General features: G+C 43.9%; 1 protein-coding gene across 1 annotated transcript in view; it reads right to left on the reverse strand.

Annotated features, from left to right (window-relative positions):
- Positions 1-19,500, reverse strand: part of AR (androgen receptor) — a 108,233-nt gene that overhangs the window by 44,812 nt on the left and 43,921 nt on the right. Inside the window, exon 2 of the mRNA XM_077826128.1 lies at positions 14,295-14,446. Coding sequence (XP_077682254.1) covers positions 14,295-14,446 — 152 coding nt within the window. The remainder of the gene's footprint in view (positions 1-14,294; positions 14,447-19,500) is intronic.

A 19,500-nucleotide genomic window follows, 5' to 3' on the forward strand; every position in this document is an offset into this window, starting at 1 on the left:
GTCTGTTACTTTTCACTGTGAGAATAAGCTGCCTGTGTCATTTTGGCCTTCTGACCTGGAAGGCAGAGGGTTTTTTTTTAAATTACTGGGTCAGCCTAGACTTCTCACACCTGGGAGTGCCAGGGGCTAAGATTATTGCTTATACTGTGAGCTCAGACAGTGGGAGAGAGACCATGTTTCATGTCATCGTCTCAGCCTAGTTAAAAGCAAACCTGGCAGGTTCTGAACTGACTACTGTCCAGTCCTCCTTGGCTGGATGGAGGATGGCGATAACTGAGATATTACATATTTACTTGTTGATCTTATTGAGATAGATGCCAACCTGGGGAATCTCCTGTGTGTGTATTAATAATGTCTTAACAGCACTTGTTTTTCTTTTCCTACCCCCACAAGTAGTGATGAGAACAGAAGTAAAGTAATTGATGACTTAGACATAAATCTCTGGATATTCTGATCATGGATCTGATATGTGGGGATGTTAGTATATCCTTGAATGAAAAAAGCACAGGAAATAATGAAGAGAGGTTTTAATACAAAAAGGATCTCACAGCTTTATGCGCCGCCTTCTGCATTATTTCTAACTCTTTCCAGGGTGATTCATTCCCTTCCCTGTTTCAAGAAAATTGACAAATTTGCAGTCAACTGAAAAATAACAAAAAAATAAACAACAAAACAAACTGTAAATAGCGTAATTTTTACTGTTCTTTTTTCCTATTTTCCATTGTTTGTAAAACTTCTCAAGAACTTGAAGGTAGGGTTTCATTCTGGAATGGCTGTGTCTTTTTTCCATTTAGCAAATGACAATGTATCTTCTGTTTCTAAGTCATGAAATTTATGGAATTCATTGTTTACCTTCTCGGTGATGCAATGACTTCACCAAGGTTGTTACTGAAGACCTAGGAACAATGGTTTTCATTTAATAGCTATATCTGCAGAGGGAGCACCCACCATTTTTTGTTATTCCCACAGTAATAGCCATTTAACATGTTACACACTCACACAGGTCCTAGAATAAGGGATTCTAAAAGAAATTTAATATTAAACAGGAAGACACTGCACCAGACAACATGTATGCTAACATTAAGGCATATGGTGCCCAACTGGGGTTTCCAGAGAGTAGAAACACACCATCTGTACTTTACCCCTTTCCTGAGGTTGGATTTTATAGGTAACATAAGTAATAAGACCACAATAGTAACTTCCAAGTTCTGGCAATAATCCCATATATGGTCTTGGGCAAGTCTCTCCGTCTCTCCTTCCGTAAAATGTAGACAATGATTCTTCCCAATTTAGGGGACTTAGTGACATTAAAGGAATGAATGTTTGTAAAGTTTTCTAAGATCTTTGGCTTGAAAGTGCTAGAGGATGTCAAAGAGTCAATTATTGTTGCTATTATACATGTGATAAGTAGCGGTTAACTATTGTTTATATTAAAGTAATGCCTTGAGGTTCCTGTATGTGCACATAGTAAGAGACAGTCCCTTCCCTAAAGAACTCTAAACAACCAAAAGAGACAAAACGGGGAGGAGGGGGAGGAGGAAGAATTATCATCATCACAGTTTTAAAGTAGAGAACTGAGGTACAGAGGGATTAAATGACTTGCCCAAGGTTACACAGAAAGTCTAGGATTTTACCCCAGGTCTCCTGAGTCACAGCTCAGTAACTTCACAAGACCACCTTTCCTCTCTGCAGGAGAATTGAGTGTTTCCATAGCCTCTGCTAAATACTATTTTATAATTTATTAGAGTAACACTCCTCTGTGGTACCACATATCCCTGCACTTCCGATGCAGTAATGCACTGGAAAGGCTATTTTTCCATTTAGCCCCCTGACATAAAAGCGTGGACTGTCTTGGGATTCCAGTCCCTTCTGCAACGATACAATGCCAACAGATAGTGCTCTTAAATGTAGACCTAGGAAAAGAAACTGATCCACACAGTTTGGTATTAAGTATAGGTAAGAAATGATCAGAAGAGGACAACTCTTATAAGGCACTTATGACTGTTCTGGCATCTTTATTGCTCAATTTACCTGAAGATTCCAACCCCTCTTTTCCTAACAGACCATCCTCTTGTGCAATGCAGAATCTCCCTCTAGCCCTCCCTACTTTCAGCAAGGGATCTTTCAGAGGAAAGATCTTTCAGTTCAGGGCCTCCCCTCTAGGTGCAAGAAAGACACCATCTCTTTCTAGTGGGTTTCCTCCATATCACGTTAGCATGGCAGAGAGAGAATGATAATATAATTGTCACTATCACTGGATTCCTCTTGGCTCATTAGCTAAGATTACAATTAAAATAAAAAATGAAGGGCAGAGAGAGAGAACAATTCTCCAGTCTCACTGAGAACAAAGATTAATGTCAACTGGCTAGCCATGCAAGCAGCAGAAATTATTCAACTAAAAGCCTGTCAATCACCATGTATTGCTGTGCCTGATGCAGCATCTTCCTTCAGAAGCAAACCAATCTGTAAGTACATCTGGAATAGTGTTTATAATAGTAAATGCTAAAAAACACTCAATCAATTTTGGATAGAATATAAATCCTCATCTTTCAGAGCATATACCAATCTCTAATTATGAGGAGAAAACGTTCCCTGGGGATCAGTTATCCTATAACTGCCTTCCTCACACTTTCCTCTGAAAGATCCAGTACTGACTATTGTTAGAGATAAGATATTTCACTAGATGAGACAACTGGTCTGACCCAGTCTGGCAATTTCTATGCTTCTGTGTTCCTAACCTATTACTCCCATTAGAAAGTTATCAGCAAGACACAACAAATTAGTTTTCAGGATCCAGTAATCTGTCATTGGTTATCCTTGCAGAGTGACTTTGGTAACTGCCATGTGTGCGTGAGGCACCATTTTAAAGCAAGTGATGGAAATGAAGGAACATCTTTCAATCAACCCTGTCCCAAGCATGGGGCACACAACCCCAGAGTTAGCCCTGGCCACTACGGTTCTGCTCCTTTGAGACAAATATTGCAACAGCCTGCTGGAGCTAGAAGGAGAGCTTAGCTCAATGTGGGAGCTTGGATGTTGGGAGAACAAAAGCGGAACTATCAGGGGAACCAAGAATGTTTCACCTCAAATGCAAACGGGTGGTTAAGCACTGGAATAAAATTGCCTCCGGAGGTTGTGGAATCGCCGTCATTTGAGATGTTTAAGAGCAGGTTAGACAAACACCTGTGAGGGATGGTCTAGATCAGTGCTACTCAAAGTGGTGGTCCACGGACCGGTGCGCCAACGGCTGCCGGTCTGTGTGCACATTGGAAGAAAAAATTGGCAGTCTCTCACATCAGATAGCTTGAGAAGCACTGGTCTAGATAACACTTAGTCCTGCCATGAGTGCAGGGGACTGGACTAGATGACCTCTCGAGGTCCCTTCCGGTCCTATGATTCTATGGAATGTCACCCCCTGCCATGCAAATGACAAAGCGGCTGCAGACACTGGAGTTCTAACAGTGCTACATGCAGGTGAAGAGCCCTGTGTGGGAGGACAAAGAATTATTAGAGGGGCAGCGCAAGCCAAGAAAACCTGCATGGCAAGCTATAAACACAAATCACTATGGAAACAGTTAAGTTTAAGAGGCTGTTTTTTAAAGAAGCTCAAGTCCAGTGAACGGGAACACTTTAATCATTTTACATTTTTATAGTAAAAAACCATATAACGTTTTAGTTCGCTACGTTTCTTAAAATCAAACTTTTTCAAGACTGCTTCAAACTTCAGATGACGTAATGTCTGATCCTACCGTATCTACATAACAGTCAGTGGGTGCCCTGCCTGAGTAAGGATGGCAGCAAAAAGGGGACAGCAATACTGAATGATACAGACTAATGCAGACAAGGCAGTGTGCAAACTTCTCCTGCGCAGCTCAATGGACCCCACCTGTAACAATCGCTACTATTTCAGTCCTGAGCTCCCTGTACAGCTCGGCCATGGCACTTGATTCTTGATCTGCAACACCCTCAACTATTCCAATCCTGCAATTTCCAGGACTCTATCAATACATCTTCACTCCCAATTAAGCCACCCTGTCATTTCAACCCTGAGTCTGCTAAAGAAGTCCAACGGTAGAAAACTGAACAAGAGAAACCAAGTGGTAGAGGGGGCAGATGAATTTATTTTGAAATTCTGTGAAGGGATCTTTTGCAGGTTCTTTAGTCAACCATCTGATCACTCAACACAGGGGAGTGGAATTTTAAGCCACAGGGGCAGGACCTGGAAATTCTTTATTTCAAATTATTATCTATTTTGGCAGCAACCAGCAGTCTAGCCCAAATACTTTGTTTCTGGCAAATGGCTAACTCTTGGCAGATCAGAATGTAGAGCAAAGAAAGAATGTGTTCTCTGATATACCCTAGGAAAGGGAGTCCAGAAACTTTAGTCCCTTTTTTTATCCATGGGTAATGGTATGGGAGTTGCACAGTGAGATGGCAGCCTTGATAGGTCCCATGATGACCGTGATATCATGGCTCCTGCTCTAGGATGGGAATGAGGAGCTGTGACATTCCCCTCTGGAGTTATCTGGACTGGTGATCTGCTAGGTCACCCCAATCCTTGACTCTGGGAAACAGCCTTACCCCGCTATGCTGTGAGAACCCCCACTCCTGGGCTGTTCACGCACAGCCTCTGGCATGTAAGCTGCTCCCAGCTACTTGCAACTGAATGACACTAGCCAGTATCTCTGGTCCCAGACACAACCCTGGGAACCTCCGTCTTGCAGTGTCCAGTTATGCGCGCTGGATGCTGCAAGCTTATATGCTTTGTCAGTTTAACAAAGAAATTGATATACACCAGGCTTGTTCTCCCAAGGGAAGACTCTGACACACTTCAAACCAAACACACTGCTTCAGGTCAAATAAACAAACAGATTTATTAACTATAAAGATCGACTTATAATCACTTAAAATCTAAGCATAACAAGTCAGAGTGGTTACCAAAATAAAATAAAATATAAGCACGCAGTATAAACTTTCAACCCTATTAGACTGGGCAGCAACTAGATTAAGCAGTTTTTCGCACCCCACTGGATATTGCAGTCCTTAATATACAGGTTTGTTCCTTAAACCTGGGCCAATCTCCTATGTTGGAGTCTTGTCTTCTTCTCAGTGTCTTGGTTGCTTGCAGCATAGGTGGAGGCAGGAGAAGGGCCCAGTATGTGTCCATTCTGTCTGTTTTATACTCTCAGTACATGTGCTTGGCAAGCACAAGTCCAGGCATGTCTGGTGGGCATTGCTGAGTCTCTCCAAGTAAGGTTCATAGAATCATAGAAGATCAGGGTTGGAAGAGACCTCAGGAGGTCATCTAGTCCAACCCCCTGCTCAAAGCAGGACCAACACCAATTAAATCATCCCAGCCAGGGCTTTGTCAAGCCAGGCCTTAAAAACCTCTAAGGATAGAGATTCCACCACCTTCCTAGTGGTGGTGCTTCACTACCCTCCTAGTGAAATAGTTTTTCCTAATATCCAACCTAAACCTCCCGCACTGCAACTTGAGACCACTGCTTCTTGTTCTTTCATCTGCCACCACTGAGAACAGCTGAGCTCCATCCTCTTCGGAACTCCCCGTCAGGTAGTTGAAGGCTGCTATCAAATCCCCCCTCACTCCTGTCTTCTGCAGACTACACAAGCCCAGTTCCCTCAGCCTCTCCTCATAAGTCATGAGCCCCAGCCCCCTGATAATTTCCGTTGCCCTCCGCTGGACTCTCTCCAATTTTTCCACATCCTTTCTGTAGTGGGGGACCCAAAACTGGACACAATACTCCCAGATGTAGCCTCACCAGTGCTGAATAGAGGGGAATAATCACTTCCCTCGATCTGCTGGCAATGCTCCTACTAATGCAGCCCAATATGCCGTTAGCTTTCTTGGCAACAAGGGCACACTATTGACTCATATCCAGCTTCTCATCCACTGTAATCCCCAGGTCCTTTTCTGAAGAACTGCTGCTTAGCCAGTCGGTTCCCAGCCTGTAGCGGTGCCTGGGATTCTTCTGTCCTAAGTGCAGGACTCTACATTTGTCCTTGTTGGACCTCATCAGATTTCTTTTGGCCCAATCCTCCAATTTGTCTAGGTCACTCTGGACCCTATCCCTACCCTCCAGCATATCTACCTTTCCCCCCAGCTTAGTGTCATCTGCGAACTTGCTGAAGGTGCAATCTATCCCATCGTCCAGATCATTAATAAAGATGTTGAACAAAACTGGCCCCAGGACTGACCCCTGGGGCACTCCGCTTGATACTGGCTGCTGACTGGACATCAAGCTGTTGATCACTACCTATTGAGCCCAACAATCTAGCCAGCTTTCTATCCACCTTATAGTCCACTCATTCAATCCATACTTTTTTAACTTGCTAGCAAGAATACTGTGAGAGACCATATCAAAAACTTTGCTGAAGTCCGGATATATCACATCCACAGCTTTCCCCATATCCACAGAGCCGGTTATCTCATCATAGAAGGCAATCAGGTTGGTCAGGCATGACTTTCCCTTGGTGAATCCATGCTGACTGTTCCTGATCACCTTCCTCTCCTCCAAGTGCTTCAAAATGGTTTCCTTGAGGACCTGCTCCATGATTTTTCCAGGGACTGAGGTGAGGCTGACTGGTGTGTAGTTCCCCGGGTTCTTCTTCTTCCCTTTTTTAAAAGATGGGCACTATATTTGCCTTTTTCCAATCATCTGGGACCTCCCCCAATCACCACGAGTTTTCAAAAATAATGTCCAATGGCTTTGCAATCACATCAGCCAGTTCCCTCAACATCCTCGGATGCATTAGATCTGGACCCATGGACTTGTGTATGTAGAGTTTTTCAGAATAGTCCTTAACTTGTTTTTTCACCACTGAGGGCTGCTCATCTTCTCCCCATACTGCGTTGCCCAGAACAGCAGTGTAGGAGCTGACCTTGTCTGTGACGATTGAGGCAAAAAAAAGCATTGAGTACTTCAGCTTTTTCCACATCACCTGTCACTAGGTAACCTTCCCCATTCACTAAGGGTCCCACACTTTCCCTGATGTTTTTCTTGTTGCTAACACACCTGTAGAAACCCTTCTTGTTACCCTTCACATCCCTTGCTAGCTGCAACTCCAGTTGTGTTTTGGCCTTCTTGATTACACCCTGGCATGCTCAAGCAATATTTTTATACTCCTCCCTAGTCATCTGACAAAGTTTCTACTTCTTGTAAGCTTCGTTTTTGTGTTCAAACTCACCAAAGATTTCTCTGTTAAGCCAAAGCTGGTCGCGCGCCATATTTGCTATTCTTTCAGCACATCGAGGAGTCTGGTGGCACCTTAAAGACTAACAGATTAGTCAAATCTGTTAGTCTTTAAGGTGTCACTGGACTCCTCGTTGTTTTTGTGGATACAGACTAACATGGCTACTCCTCTGATACTTTCTGCACTTCGGGATGGTTTGTTCCTGCACTCTCAATAAGGCTTCTTTAAAATACAGCCAGCTTTCCTGGACTCCTTTCCCCACTCATATTAGCCTCCCAGGGGATCCTGCCCATCAGTTCCCTAAGGGAATCAAAGTCTGCTTTTCTGAAGTGCAGGGTCCGTATTTTGCTACTCTCCTTTCTTCCTTTTGTCAGGATCCTGAACTCAACCATCTCATGGTCATTGCTGCCCAGGTGTGGCCTCATGCAGGTGAATCATTGCATTGTAGCTCCCTTGCTGGACCATGGCTATTGATGGGTTGTTTGGCGTTGGTTACTTTCCTTGCTGTTGCCTCTGGGGAGCTAATATCTGGCTGATTCCCCCAACTTATAGCATGATTTAGTGACAACCATACTACACAATTCTCATAACTTCATATGCATGAATGACATACATATATGGATAGAGAAGTGACTTTCAGAAGATCATAACCTTTCCCCTGATACCTTACAAGGCCTGCTTTATATGGAAGATCATGATTATATGAAAATGAGGAATATGGGGGTTACACCATGCTCCCCCAAGGTATAGAATGTCACAAGAGCACCAAGAAAAGTAATGGAAAATAAACTGCTTTTACTTGCCTGCCGGAAAAATCATCAAGCCAGGGTGGATCGGGCACACTGCCTGAGTCCAGAAATGGGAGTCAGCAGCCAGCAATGCACTGTCACCCTAGTCCCAGAAGCGGGGAGGGGGTCAAAAGGGCCACACATGGACCCTGAAGGGAATCTGCCAAAATGTTAACTCAGTCTCAGGTTGCATTCACTTTTCCATTGAGCACCCTCTGCATCATGAGGGTCCTCTGAGGAAAGGGTCCAGAGGCAATTGCAGGCAGTGAACTTCCAGGCAGCGTGCTCCAGTGCCCTTCTGCTACGGAGAATTGGGGACAGAGGGCCCCAGAACTGTCCCAGAGAGCCCCAGAACTGTCCCAGAGGGCCCCCAAGCTTTCATGAGAACTCAGAGGATCTGCAGGTTTTGGGAGCTGAACACAGCAGGAGAGGGAAGGGATCAGAATAGAACAGAACCTGACAGATCCCTCCATATGCACACACTCTCGCTCTTTTGTGGATTTTTCTGTGGGAAGGAGCAATCAGGATCATGAATCTTCTCCCAGGATTAGATGACTTTTAAAATAACATGCTATTCTGATCACTACCCTGAGAAGGTGAAAGAATGCTGCTGTGAACGCCAAAGATCTGCAGCCATAACTCATTGCCTGAATCCGTTCTGGCCACGTAAAATGAAAGCATAAAAAAATTTCTTAGATGGAAGGGCTTCTTGTTTTTTTCCTCTCTGCATATTGCGGAGGCATTAAAAGCAAGAATGATTATTCTTTTTCTTTGGAAGCAGAGAACATGCCTAGTGGAACAGTTATAGCAGAACCTTCCACTAGGAAAGAGGAAAAATAAAAACTAGTCTGTCTGAATTCCTTAGCATTCAGGATGCAGAATAGGACCACATTCTGAGCAAAATAAATGTCAGATTTGATTTAAAAATTAATTAATCCCAGCCCGTCCATCTTGCAATGAGGAAGCCCATGTCAGGGCTGAAGAATCTTTGTGCACAAGTTTTGGAACCAGCCTGTATTTAACCTGGCCCTACATGTGCCTTAGAATGTTCATAAATCCAGACTGCTGATGGGCTAGTGAGGAGGAAGGATTTATGCCTTTTTGCCACTGTTCCAGCATCTTGTGGTCAAGATCGCAAGTCCTAGGTGGAAAGAGTTTGTCATGGTTTTTATTAAGAGGAGAGTGAGCTTCTTTCCTTGAAGCACAAAGTACCACTCAGAGCAACTAGCCCTATTTGTAAAGGAGTGACAGCCCCAAGGTATTGATTATTGTTCTTTGGAAAAACATCTTTTGCCCTTCTGTCTCTACCAGTGCAATGTATTTCTATGAAGTTTTCTGCCCCAACGCCCGTTTATAGTTTTGAAATCTTTACAGGTATGTGCAGTACTTAATTGATATCCAGATACTGTGATGAGGGCCAAAGAAGTCCCTAGACATCTAGGTACCCCCCACCCCCAAACAGCCTGAATGTGTTGATGTTCACAGCATACTAAACAACACACTTCTTCTAGTTTTTGGAGAGGGAGGAGTTTGCTGCAAGCTGCTGGTATGAATCAGTGGTAAAGGGAGTGTTTTTCCTGGTTTGGGAAAGCTGCTGTGTTTGGTTTTGTTGGTCTGTATTTTTAGAGTACACCAAAGGAACCTGCGTAGAGCTTTTCAGATAGTCCTAAAAAAGTGCCTGTAGAAATCTAAGGAAGTAAAAATGTATTGGAGGGTGGGGAATCCCAGATTTCAAGTTTACATCTGTGCAAGAAGCAAAGGGACTGTCCATGGAAAGTTACCGAAAGGGAGTACAAAAACTGTTACAAATATGGAATCAAGGGTAGAAAGTGATAAGAACCCTCATTTACCACCCCCTTCCCAAAATAAAGACACCTCAGGCTATATCCATGCCCTGCAAGGTAAAGCAAAAACACAAAGTTCTCCTTCTTGGTTCAATTATTTGTTAAATAAAATGCATTACTGTGTGATTTAGTATAAAAGCCTTAAGGGCTGAGTAGCACACTGAATTTCTGCCTTACAATTTCACTTTCACTTCTGATTATCTAGGTTAAAAATCTTGATTTAGGTGACCTAAATTGCCTCCCATTAGTTCCTATGTAACACACCCTCAAATCACTTTCCAGTTGGAAAATCTCTACCTCTCACACCCAAGTGGGAGAGCAGTGAGTGGTTGCAACATGTATAAACAAAGCCATGTAGAAGCCCTAGTCTAAGATAGCAAAAAAACTAGAGAACAGAAGCAAACAGCATTAGGTTGGTGCAACCACCTCTTGGCTTTTCTAGCCCTCTGGTCTCTCCGTTTGACCAATCAAAATCAACAGCGATTATTTGCTGCACTTGGTTTCTCATTTCCTCTCTTCCCCATTAAGAGTTTTCATCTGTGTTCATCTAGATAGCTAAAAACAAAACCCTAATCCAATCTATTAACTCTATGTCTGCCAGACCTGCATTCATTCTCCACGTTAATGGACCAGGCATTCTTCCTGGTGCATGATTCTCGCCAATGTGGGATCTACACATGTCTTCCCATTTGTAAACAGGCAGCAAACACCTGCCAATTCTGATCCTCAATGAGAAAAAGCTCCCTATTTTCATGATTATGTCACAACCATAAATATCTGTCTGGGCTCAAATGCAGCATTTTAAGGAGCCAAGTTCTCTGCTGGTGTAATTGGGTGAAACTCCATTAAGGTCAATGGAGCTTCACCAGTTGACACCAGCACAGAACTTTGCCCGAAGTGTCCATATGAGAGGGGAATAGGAGGTTTCAAGTTACTAACTCCTGGAGGTAAAAGGAGCAGGGGGGTTCTAATGGAAGAGCTAGCAGGCTTTTAATTATGGCTGCAGTATTGATATTGCACACAAAGCCTTACCCTGCGGAAAAAAATGGATCAGAATCTGATACAGCAAAAGAAAGTTTTCATTTATACTCTCACCCTTTACACATAGAGACAACATTGCTTGGTAGCTGAAAATAGAACAACATACCAACGAGGTTTTCCAAATGGAGACCATTGCCCTTCCCCCCTCCCGTCTTGTAATTTAGTGCATCAGGCAAACATATTTTATCCTAATTACTCTGTCAAGGGAAAGGAAAGAACCTGTTGCAAGAAGAATTATGACCCTGGTAAAATGTCATATAGTCCTAATTTATAAATAAAACAATAAAATATTTCTGACACTCCACACGCACCCTAAGCCCAGAACCTGGAACAACAGTAAATCCCTTTTTAAAGGAATCTGTTAATTTACTCCATGAAGGAGATGACAGCACTGTTTATTATAAAGCATAGTGCAGATAGGCCAGGGTATCGGCTTTCCCAAGCAACTCACTCCTGACTCGCAGCACCCCCTGTTATTCCAGTCCTGGGTTCCCCAGCCAGCTCTGCCAGCGTAACTCAATGCCAAGTTACAACACTTCTGCTATTTCAGTCCTGACTCTGGCAAACAAGTCCAATTGTGCAAACTTGTGTGATGGTTTTGCAATGAAGATACCTGGGGGTTAGACTGAGAAAGCCCCTGGATCTGAAGGAGACCTTATCACTTGCCTTGTAGGATGAAGCAAATAGATTGAGAGGCACTCCAGGAAGCGGGGTCAGTCACCTTCATTATGGCTGAAGATGATGAATGGGGACAGTGTCCATTAACAGATCATTTTAGTTCCCTTTTATTTGAGTTATCTCTCAAAGGTTCTTTCAAATAATGATCCAGATAAATTTCAAATAAAATATCCAGATGGTAGTTATACCTGACGGTAAGAAAAAACTTCGGTGTTGCTTTGAAATGTTAAACTATTACACACCATACTACTGATTTGTTCATTTTTGTTACATACCCTATTGGAAAGGCACCTATCACAAAGCAACTAAGCAATACAAAATCAACCAGAAAGGACCAAGCAGCCCACATACACAGGCATACCAAAATGGGGATCTACAGACTCCAGATCCCACTCCTTACTCTGCAAGTATTCACTGTTTGACAGTGGCAAGTAGGTTTAGTGCCCAATGCTTCAGTTTCCCCTTCTGTCACACAGATAGAAATGGGACCTGTCCAGCTTTGTGACAGCAGAGCTTGTTAAATGATTTCTGACTCTCCTCCTGAATGAATTATTCACCAGTTGGTGATGGGACAAATTCTGAATGATGCATCTGAAAAATTAGATCCTTAGCTGGTGTAAATCAACACAGCTCCATTGACTTCAATAGATCTGTGCCAATGTACATCACCTGAGGATCTGACCCATTGCATTTGACCATTTAGACAGCTAGTGAAACAGCGAAAAAATGTATATGAAGCTGATTTATTCTACAATTTGTCCCCCCAAATGTCAAATATGCTATGTGAAAATACTACTTGACCAGCTGTAGTACAGGAGTTTGGAGATCCTTGACTGAAAGGGAGCAGATGACTTGGCCTCTCACAGCAGTGAAGTAAATGGAGTTATTTCTGATGTGCACCGTGTGAGAAGAGAATCAGACTCTGTAATTGCACAGATTTGTTCATTATGATTATTCTATGAGGATGAAGGTGATGGGCTAGTTGACATAACTGGGGCTGGGTTAGGGGTGGCAGGTGGGATGAGTTTCCATCTGTGTGTTGTGAAGAATTAACTGAACTATCCACCACCTAAACTGCTCTTTCTTCCCCCAGTCCACCTAATTATAACATAGGGGCAGGTCTACACTAGAAGCGCTGCATCGGCCTAGCTGTGCTGCTGCAGCGTGTCTGGTGAAGACGCTCTATGCCGACAGCGGCACAATTACTCCACCTCCACAAGACATAGAACCGGTGTCGACAGTGCTTAGATCTCTGTAACTTGCATCGCTCAGAAGGGTGTCTCTTTCATACCTCTGAGCAACGTAAGCGGTAGTGTAGACCTGTCCATTGTTTTTCATGCTCCTATTAGCCCACGTGCGACAGACGCTGTGACAGTGCAATGTAGGCTTTCATTTCACAGCGTGGGTTGATCATGTCCTCTGTTAAGAATTACTATTCCCATTTCACAGATGGGTAAAGTTGACGTACAGAGAAGTGAAAGCCCAAAGTCGCACACTGAATGCAGCCAAGGACAGAAGCCAGAGAGTGCTGACTCCTAATGCCATGCACTACTAGCTGATAAACTTAAATGCCTTCCTGTTACAATAATATTATAAAAAACAGCATTTGATTTATAACCATTAGCAGCTAGTGCATTAGATGTTAGCATTATGGAAAAATCATGATCAATGCAGTTAAATGCTCTCCAAAAGTCAAAGTTAACTCTTCTGTAATTGACAGGAGAGCTTATGGTACCAAATATATGGGCCTATAGACAGCCTTGAACTGCTGGCAAGAGAGCGTGCTTTTGATTTGCAGTTTTAACACCCTGGCATTTCTTACCATCCAGCCTAAAAACCTGCCTGACTAGTTTATTTTCATTTTAATTGTACAGGACAACAGTGTAAAAATTCGACAAGTGCAGGGGAACATCTGGGTCCATATTTAATCCTGGAGGCTCTTGGACTGAGGCCTAGGGCATGAAGGCAGCGCTGGTTATAGAACCTTCAGGCTGGGGAGGAGTGGGAAAGGCACAGAGGAGGACAGAGCACTGCTCCTGAACTAGTGTTAGGGCACCATGGAAGCACTATCATTCTCAGGATGTTAATGGGACTGTTAATGGGACAGTCATGAGTGCCCATACTGATGGAGGGGATACTAGGAAATGGGAAGCAGGAAAGGGAATAGGGGGAAAATACTGGATTATGATCGTTGGATTTTAGACCACAGATGGGCGGATGGCAATATGGTGACCCCAAGGCAGTGTGTAAAAGTCAGATGGGCGAGGAAGAACTAACTGACTCTGCTCCTTAGCCCACTCCCAGCAGCACGTGTTGGAAAGGACGGAGGGCTGGCTCAGGCTCTGGTTATGGGTATTTTTTTTCTGTGACTGGTCTGTAATGTGGAATGACAAAAGCACAGTAAGGAAACCAATTTTCTTTTCTGCCTTAAGGAATTCAGGGTCCCTCAGTGTTCTCTGCCCAGCCCTCAGGTCTCTGCTTCCTTCTGTGCCACAGGCTCCTCAGAGCCAGGAGTGAAGCTCAACTTCCTAAGAAGGTGTCAGACATTTAACGATGCTGCTAATGCCCATGGACATTTTATGTAATTAATGCATTTGTTTCTAATGAGAAAATGTGTTCTGCGAGTGAAGTACAAGGCCCTCAGGCAGCCCTGCCTTGGGAAATAGGAGATGTCAGGGCTGGAGGGCTTGTTCTCTGGTGTTTGTGTGTGATTTGAACAGAGGTGAATTACCTTCAGCTGCCCTTTTGAAGAAGACTTTGCAGCTGCCGCAGGTAAGAGCTCCGTAGTGGCACCCAGAAGCTTCATCGCCGCAAATCAGGCAAGTCTTCTGCGGTGGAAAGTAATAGTCAATGGGCAAAACGTGGTCCCTGCCAGCCTCCAACCTTCAGGGATAAAAGAGAAAAGGAGCAAGATAAAGGGAGTCAACAAACACGGTCTAGGTGAGCTGTTGGTGAGCTCAGTGTGCAGTGCTTGGGAGACTGCTCACTTCAAAACACTGGACTTGAAAACAGGAGGGGTCACACTTATGAAGGCAGGAAACAATAGAGCTGAGGCTCCACTCTGACAACACACTAGTTTCACACCAGTGTCACCCAGCTGACTTTGACAGGGGGATTACTCTTAGTTTACAGTATGAGTGAGAGCAGCATCAGGCCCAGTGCTTGTAACTCAGTCCTGTCTTGCTGAAGGCATACTGGGGATAGATTTGTAAGGTGCCTCTTTGGAACAGGCCATTGTACTGCCAACTTCGCTGTGGCTTCAGACTCAAGCCCAAATGCAGTATAGCACTGCAAAGACCCTGCATTTTCAGTTGGCTATTTGGGGCAAATGCATCAAAGTCAGTGCTGTTTCGCTGAGGATTAATTTGGCCCTTTGATTTTTAATCTGAACAATTTAATTTTTACAATACCATCAAGCCTCTTGCAGGCTGCTCCTCTCCTCTCTCTTTCTCCCTGCCAGGTTTGCAACATATCCCTCTCTGAAGGCCCAGTGGCAACTGCATAGACCTTCTTTCAGTGAAGGATGGGCAGGACTCCTTCTGATGAAGTGAGCTGTAGCTCACGAAAGCTTATGCTCTAATAAATTTGTTAGTCTCTAAGGTGCCACAAGTCCTCCTTTTCTTTTTGCGGATACGGACTAACATGGCTGCTACTCTGAAAGGACTCCTTCTGTCACTGATCCAGTGCAGATGGAGAAGTCCCTGCTGAAAACAGGAGGCACTTGCTCCCCTCACATCAGGTTCGAGAGTGCAGTCTCTGCAGTGCTCCCTGTATCTACTGGCCTATAGAGCCAAAGTCCAGATCCAAAAATTAACCCTGTGATCTCCCATGCAGTAACAATAAGGACTAATAGTTAGAACTGGGCCAGGGACCATCTTCATTTTCTGTCTTTCTACAGTGCCTAAGACAAGGGGAGGGAGGTCCTGTTCTGTGAATGGGGCTCCTATGCACCAGGCAATGCAAATCGTAAATAATAATAATCATATTTTATGAAAGGGTGACGTTTCCATTGATACCCCAAGAGCTGCACAACATCCATGCCACTGCACTGATACCTGAAATGGAAAGATTTGGCTCCACAACTCTCTTCAGTCGTGTATCAAAAACATAGCCCAAGGGAACTGGATAGCTCAGTGACCAGCAATGGGCTATAGAGCATTTCATTACAAGGTCACTGGTATCAGCAGTGATCAAAGTTCATTGTGGAATCAATCTAATTCCTAGCAGGCATCACAAAACACACCTCAAAACCTCAGCTATAATCACCACCACTGGCTGTTCAGCTGACAGGCCAAAGACTGACTAGGCCAAGGAGAATGAACTCCTTTCTCAGACCTAGAGATGGTTGCACCTGTCAGGGCTAAGATCCCTGACACTCAGAGAGAGTGAATGATGCTGCTGCTGCACCCCATGTGTGTGGTACCCCCTTGGACTTCAGTCACCAGAGCTGTCAATCCAGCACTCAAATCCCTCCCAGACAAGCCCCTGCGGGCCTCAACTGCATAAAGAAAACAGCAGTGGGAAGCCCTGCCACAGCACTTCCCTTTGAATTAATTCCAACCATAGGTGAACTAGCCACTATTACAACTGCCAGTGAAACAGCAGGACTCGATTATGAGCAGACGTGCTGTGCTGACTGGTAAAACGCTCAGGCAGACAGAAGGACTTCTTTTAAACAAGTCTATCAACTCATGTAAAACTGTCCAACAGGCTGGGCTGATGGGCCCCTCTCCCCACCCCCACCGAGTCAGATATTTCGCCTGAACCTTTCCTCCTCCAAAGGAGCACTCTCTCTTATCCCCAGTGCAGCCCTGAGGACAATATCTCTCCTCCACGCCCTCCAGTATCTCTAACCCATTTGGAATGCATGACCACTTTCAAGATGTTGTAATTGGCCAGAAAGCTCTTTGCAGTCCAGCCCACCAGTGATACTTATTAAACTTCCAGGGGGATTGCGCATTCCCGCGCTATCGGGGAGTATGCTGCTCATGCAGTATTGTCACCATATGTCAGCCCAGCGAGCAGGAAACAGGGAATCAAACCTGGGTTTGTAACACGCTAATACAAAGCAGAGACTGGGATGGACAGAGCATGGTCGTGCACTAGGATGATGCAGTAACCCCCTTGTTTGTTTGCTCCAATTGCCAGTTCTGTCGAAATCATTTTGGACTGTCAGTTCCTTGGGGCAAGGGTCATGTCATTGCTCAACATGGGCCAGAATCTGCTGGCCCCCACTGAGTGCAATGCAGGGTATAAGAGCCTCCCCTGTCCACTGTACAGCCCATGTAAGTGCCAAGCAGAAACCCAGAACTAAGGTGGCATGGAGGAGTGGGCAGGAGGTGAAGTAATAGTTCATCTCCTCCCAATGCACTGGCCAGCAGAGCCAGCTGGCTGTGTGGAGTGAGGGGAGCAGTCTGCACCCCGTGTAAAGATGTAATAGCAGATGAGCTGCCTCTTTGTGCAGGGGGAGCTCTGGAAAGCATATTACCTCCCACAAGGCAGAATGCCTCCTGTTTCCTCAGGGTCGCTCTGCACCCCACCCCACCATGGGGTATACCCAAATGGCATTCATTCAGAACAATAATACCCAGTGAATGTTCTTCTTCTTATCTAGCCACTTAACTGTCATCTTATACCTATTAATCTACAATTCAGAGCCTTTTCTCTGACATGAAAACTTATGCCTTTAACCTGTTCTCTGATATACACTGTGTACGGCTGTGTAGCTCACTAAATCACATATGTTCAGCAGCTGATTTTCAAGAAGACATGGCACGAAGACTGTGTATCAGAGTTAGCAGATAATGCATGTGCTGGCAGTGACACTGGGAAGTTTGATCATATTTTATTGTTAGTTATTATTTATGATTTGTTTGCAGTAACACCTACAAAGTGCTAGGCAAATAACGCTTAATATCACGTAATATGGAAAGGGACACTAACATCTGTTTGGCTCAAATTTTAACCTGCCTTTCTTCTAGTATCTGTTTGCAAAATCCATATAACCTCTAGATCTAGTTTAACCCTGCACATACTTCGGAAAATCAAATTATACTAGGAGTGAGCAACCCTGCAATAAGAAATCCTGCAATCCTTACTCAGTCGAATAATCCTTACACACAGGAAGAAATGTTGCAGGACTGCACTCTTAATGTGAACAAATGATGGAGAAAACCAAACAAAATTACCAAGAAAACAGATGACAGTTTCAAGCTTCCAGGGAGCTGATTACAAACGGTGAGGAAAACGTTCTGAAAACTTCCTCGAGTTTTCTATTTTCACTGTCCAGTGCTCCTGTCACTTACACAGATCTCAGAGCATAGTGACGCTTCCTGGTGGCTCCCATAGCCCCACCCACAACTGTAATCTATCATGGATTCAGTCTATATTTATCTGCCACTGGACTGGTTCCCGTTAGCCTTTGCCCAGTGTGCCTGTGTGCTCTGCAGGATCACAGGCATTTCTGCACTCTGGCATATGATTCAAGAGGAAGCCTGTGCACTCAGGAAGAGCTGCCTGTGAAAATCAGGCTTAATTAAACAAATGCACATGCATTATTCGCAGGTCCCAGTTCCCAACTTTTCCCACTTGAGTTCCAACTCTTTATTATTTCATAATGGATTTATATTTTTGCTACTCCAAACTGATAGCATTGTCACATGCAACGGGAGTGCTGTCTGTTGTACTTTTCTTTGTGTGAGTTTCATAATTAATTAGGCAAAGCAGGTTATTAAAAGCTTCTTTAAAATGTAGGGCTAGGTCCTGCATCCCTAGTCACATGAGTAGTCCCAGTGAGACTACTCACATGAATAAGGGCTGCAGGGTCAAACTCTTAGGCCCTGTCTACATAGGAAAGTTTTACCAGATGCACCAACATAGTTGTATCTCTAGACTTCCCTTATTCTGGACACACTTACTCTGGTATGAGTCATTTTTTTTAGTTTAGCTTAAACCCCTCCCTTCCCAAAACATAAGCTAAATTGAAAAAAGGCCACTCTTACACCAGAATAAGAATGTGCACTTCAGGGAGAGGTGGGTGGGTCCGTATAACTATATCAGTTTAAATTCACATATTAGCTTATACTGAAAAACACTTTCCCATGTAGACAAGGCCTCGTAGTCTGTGAACATAGGGTCAAAAATCTAAAAAGGATGTTTACTATCAGCCACAAAACAGACCTTCCTTAAAGGATAGTATCACTGTAGTTTGCCTTTCAACTGGTTTAGGGCCAGATTTTCAGAAGCACGTGCACACTTTTTAAAGTTTCATCCTTAAAGATAGAAGATAAAATCCTGGACTTATTGAAGTGAATGGGAGTTTGCCGTTCACTTCAATGGGGGCAGGATTTCACCTAATAGTTCAAGGGTCTAATTCTGCATTCACTTGCACTACTGTAAATCAGGGACAACTCCAAGAAGTCAATGGAGTTAGAGAGTGTAAGTGAGATGAAAATCAGGCTTGGCTTTGTCTCTACATTTACCTACCTGATCTAGCTATCAGCTGCATCATCCTGTAATGTTCCCACCTTTATGCTCCTCACCCCATAGCTATACAGAGTCCTGCCGAGCTGCAACTGAAGATCAAGACCAACAATTTAATTCTACAGTCCAAAGGTAGACTGTATTTTGGGAGCAATTTTCTCTTTTTTGTAATTAGATGTGGTGGTCAAAATAAATGCTAAGTTACACTGGAAGTTGCCTTTAGAGAAAAGTTTGAGCCTAGACTGGTTGTCCATGTCCTTTTTATTAAAGAATAAGGAGCCACACTTCTGGGGAATATTCCATTGTGCAGTCATAGGACACTGAATTCTCCTTCCCTGATTATCTCAATTTACAAGGCTGTAAATTTATGTTCTATTTAATTTGACAGGTAGATTAAATGGAAGGAGATATATGCTTACTGCAATATAACTGCTCTATACCATGCATGTGTTAAT

Source organism: Eretmochelys imbricata, chromosome 9 (genome assembly GCF_965152235.1).
Source record: "Eretmochelys imbricata isolate rEreImb1 chromosome 9, rEreImb1.hap1, whole genome shotgun sequence".
NCBI lineage: Eukaryota > Metazoa > Chordata > Testudines > Cheloniidae > Eretmochelys > Eretmochelys imbricata.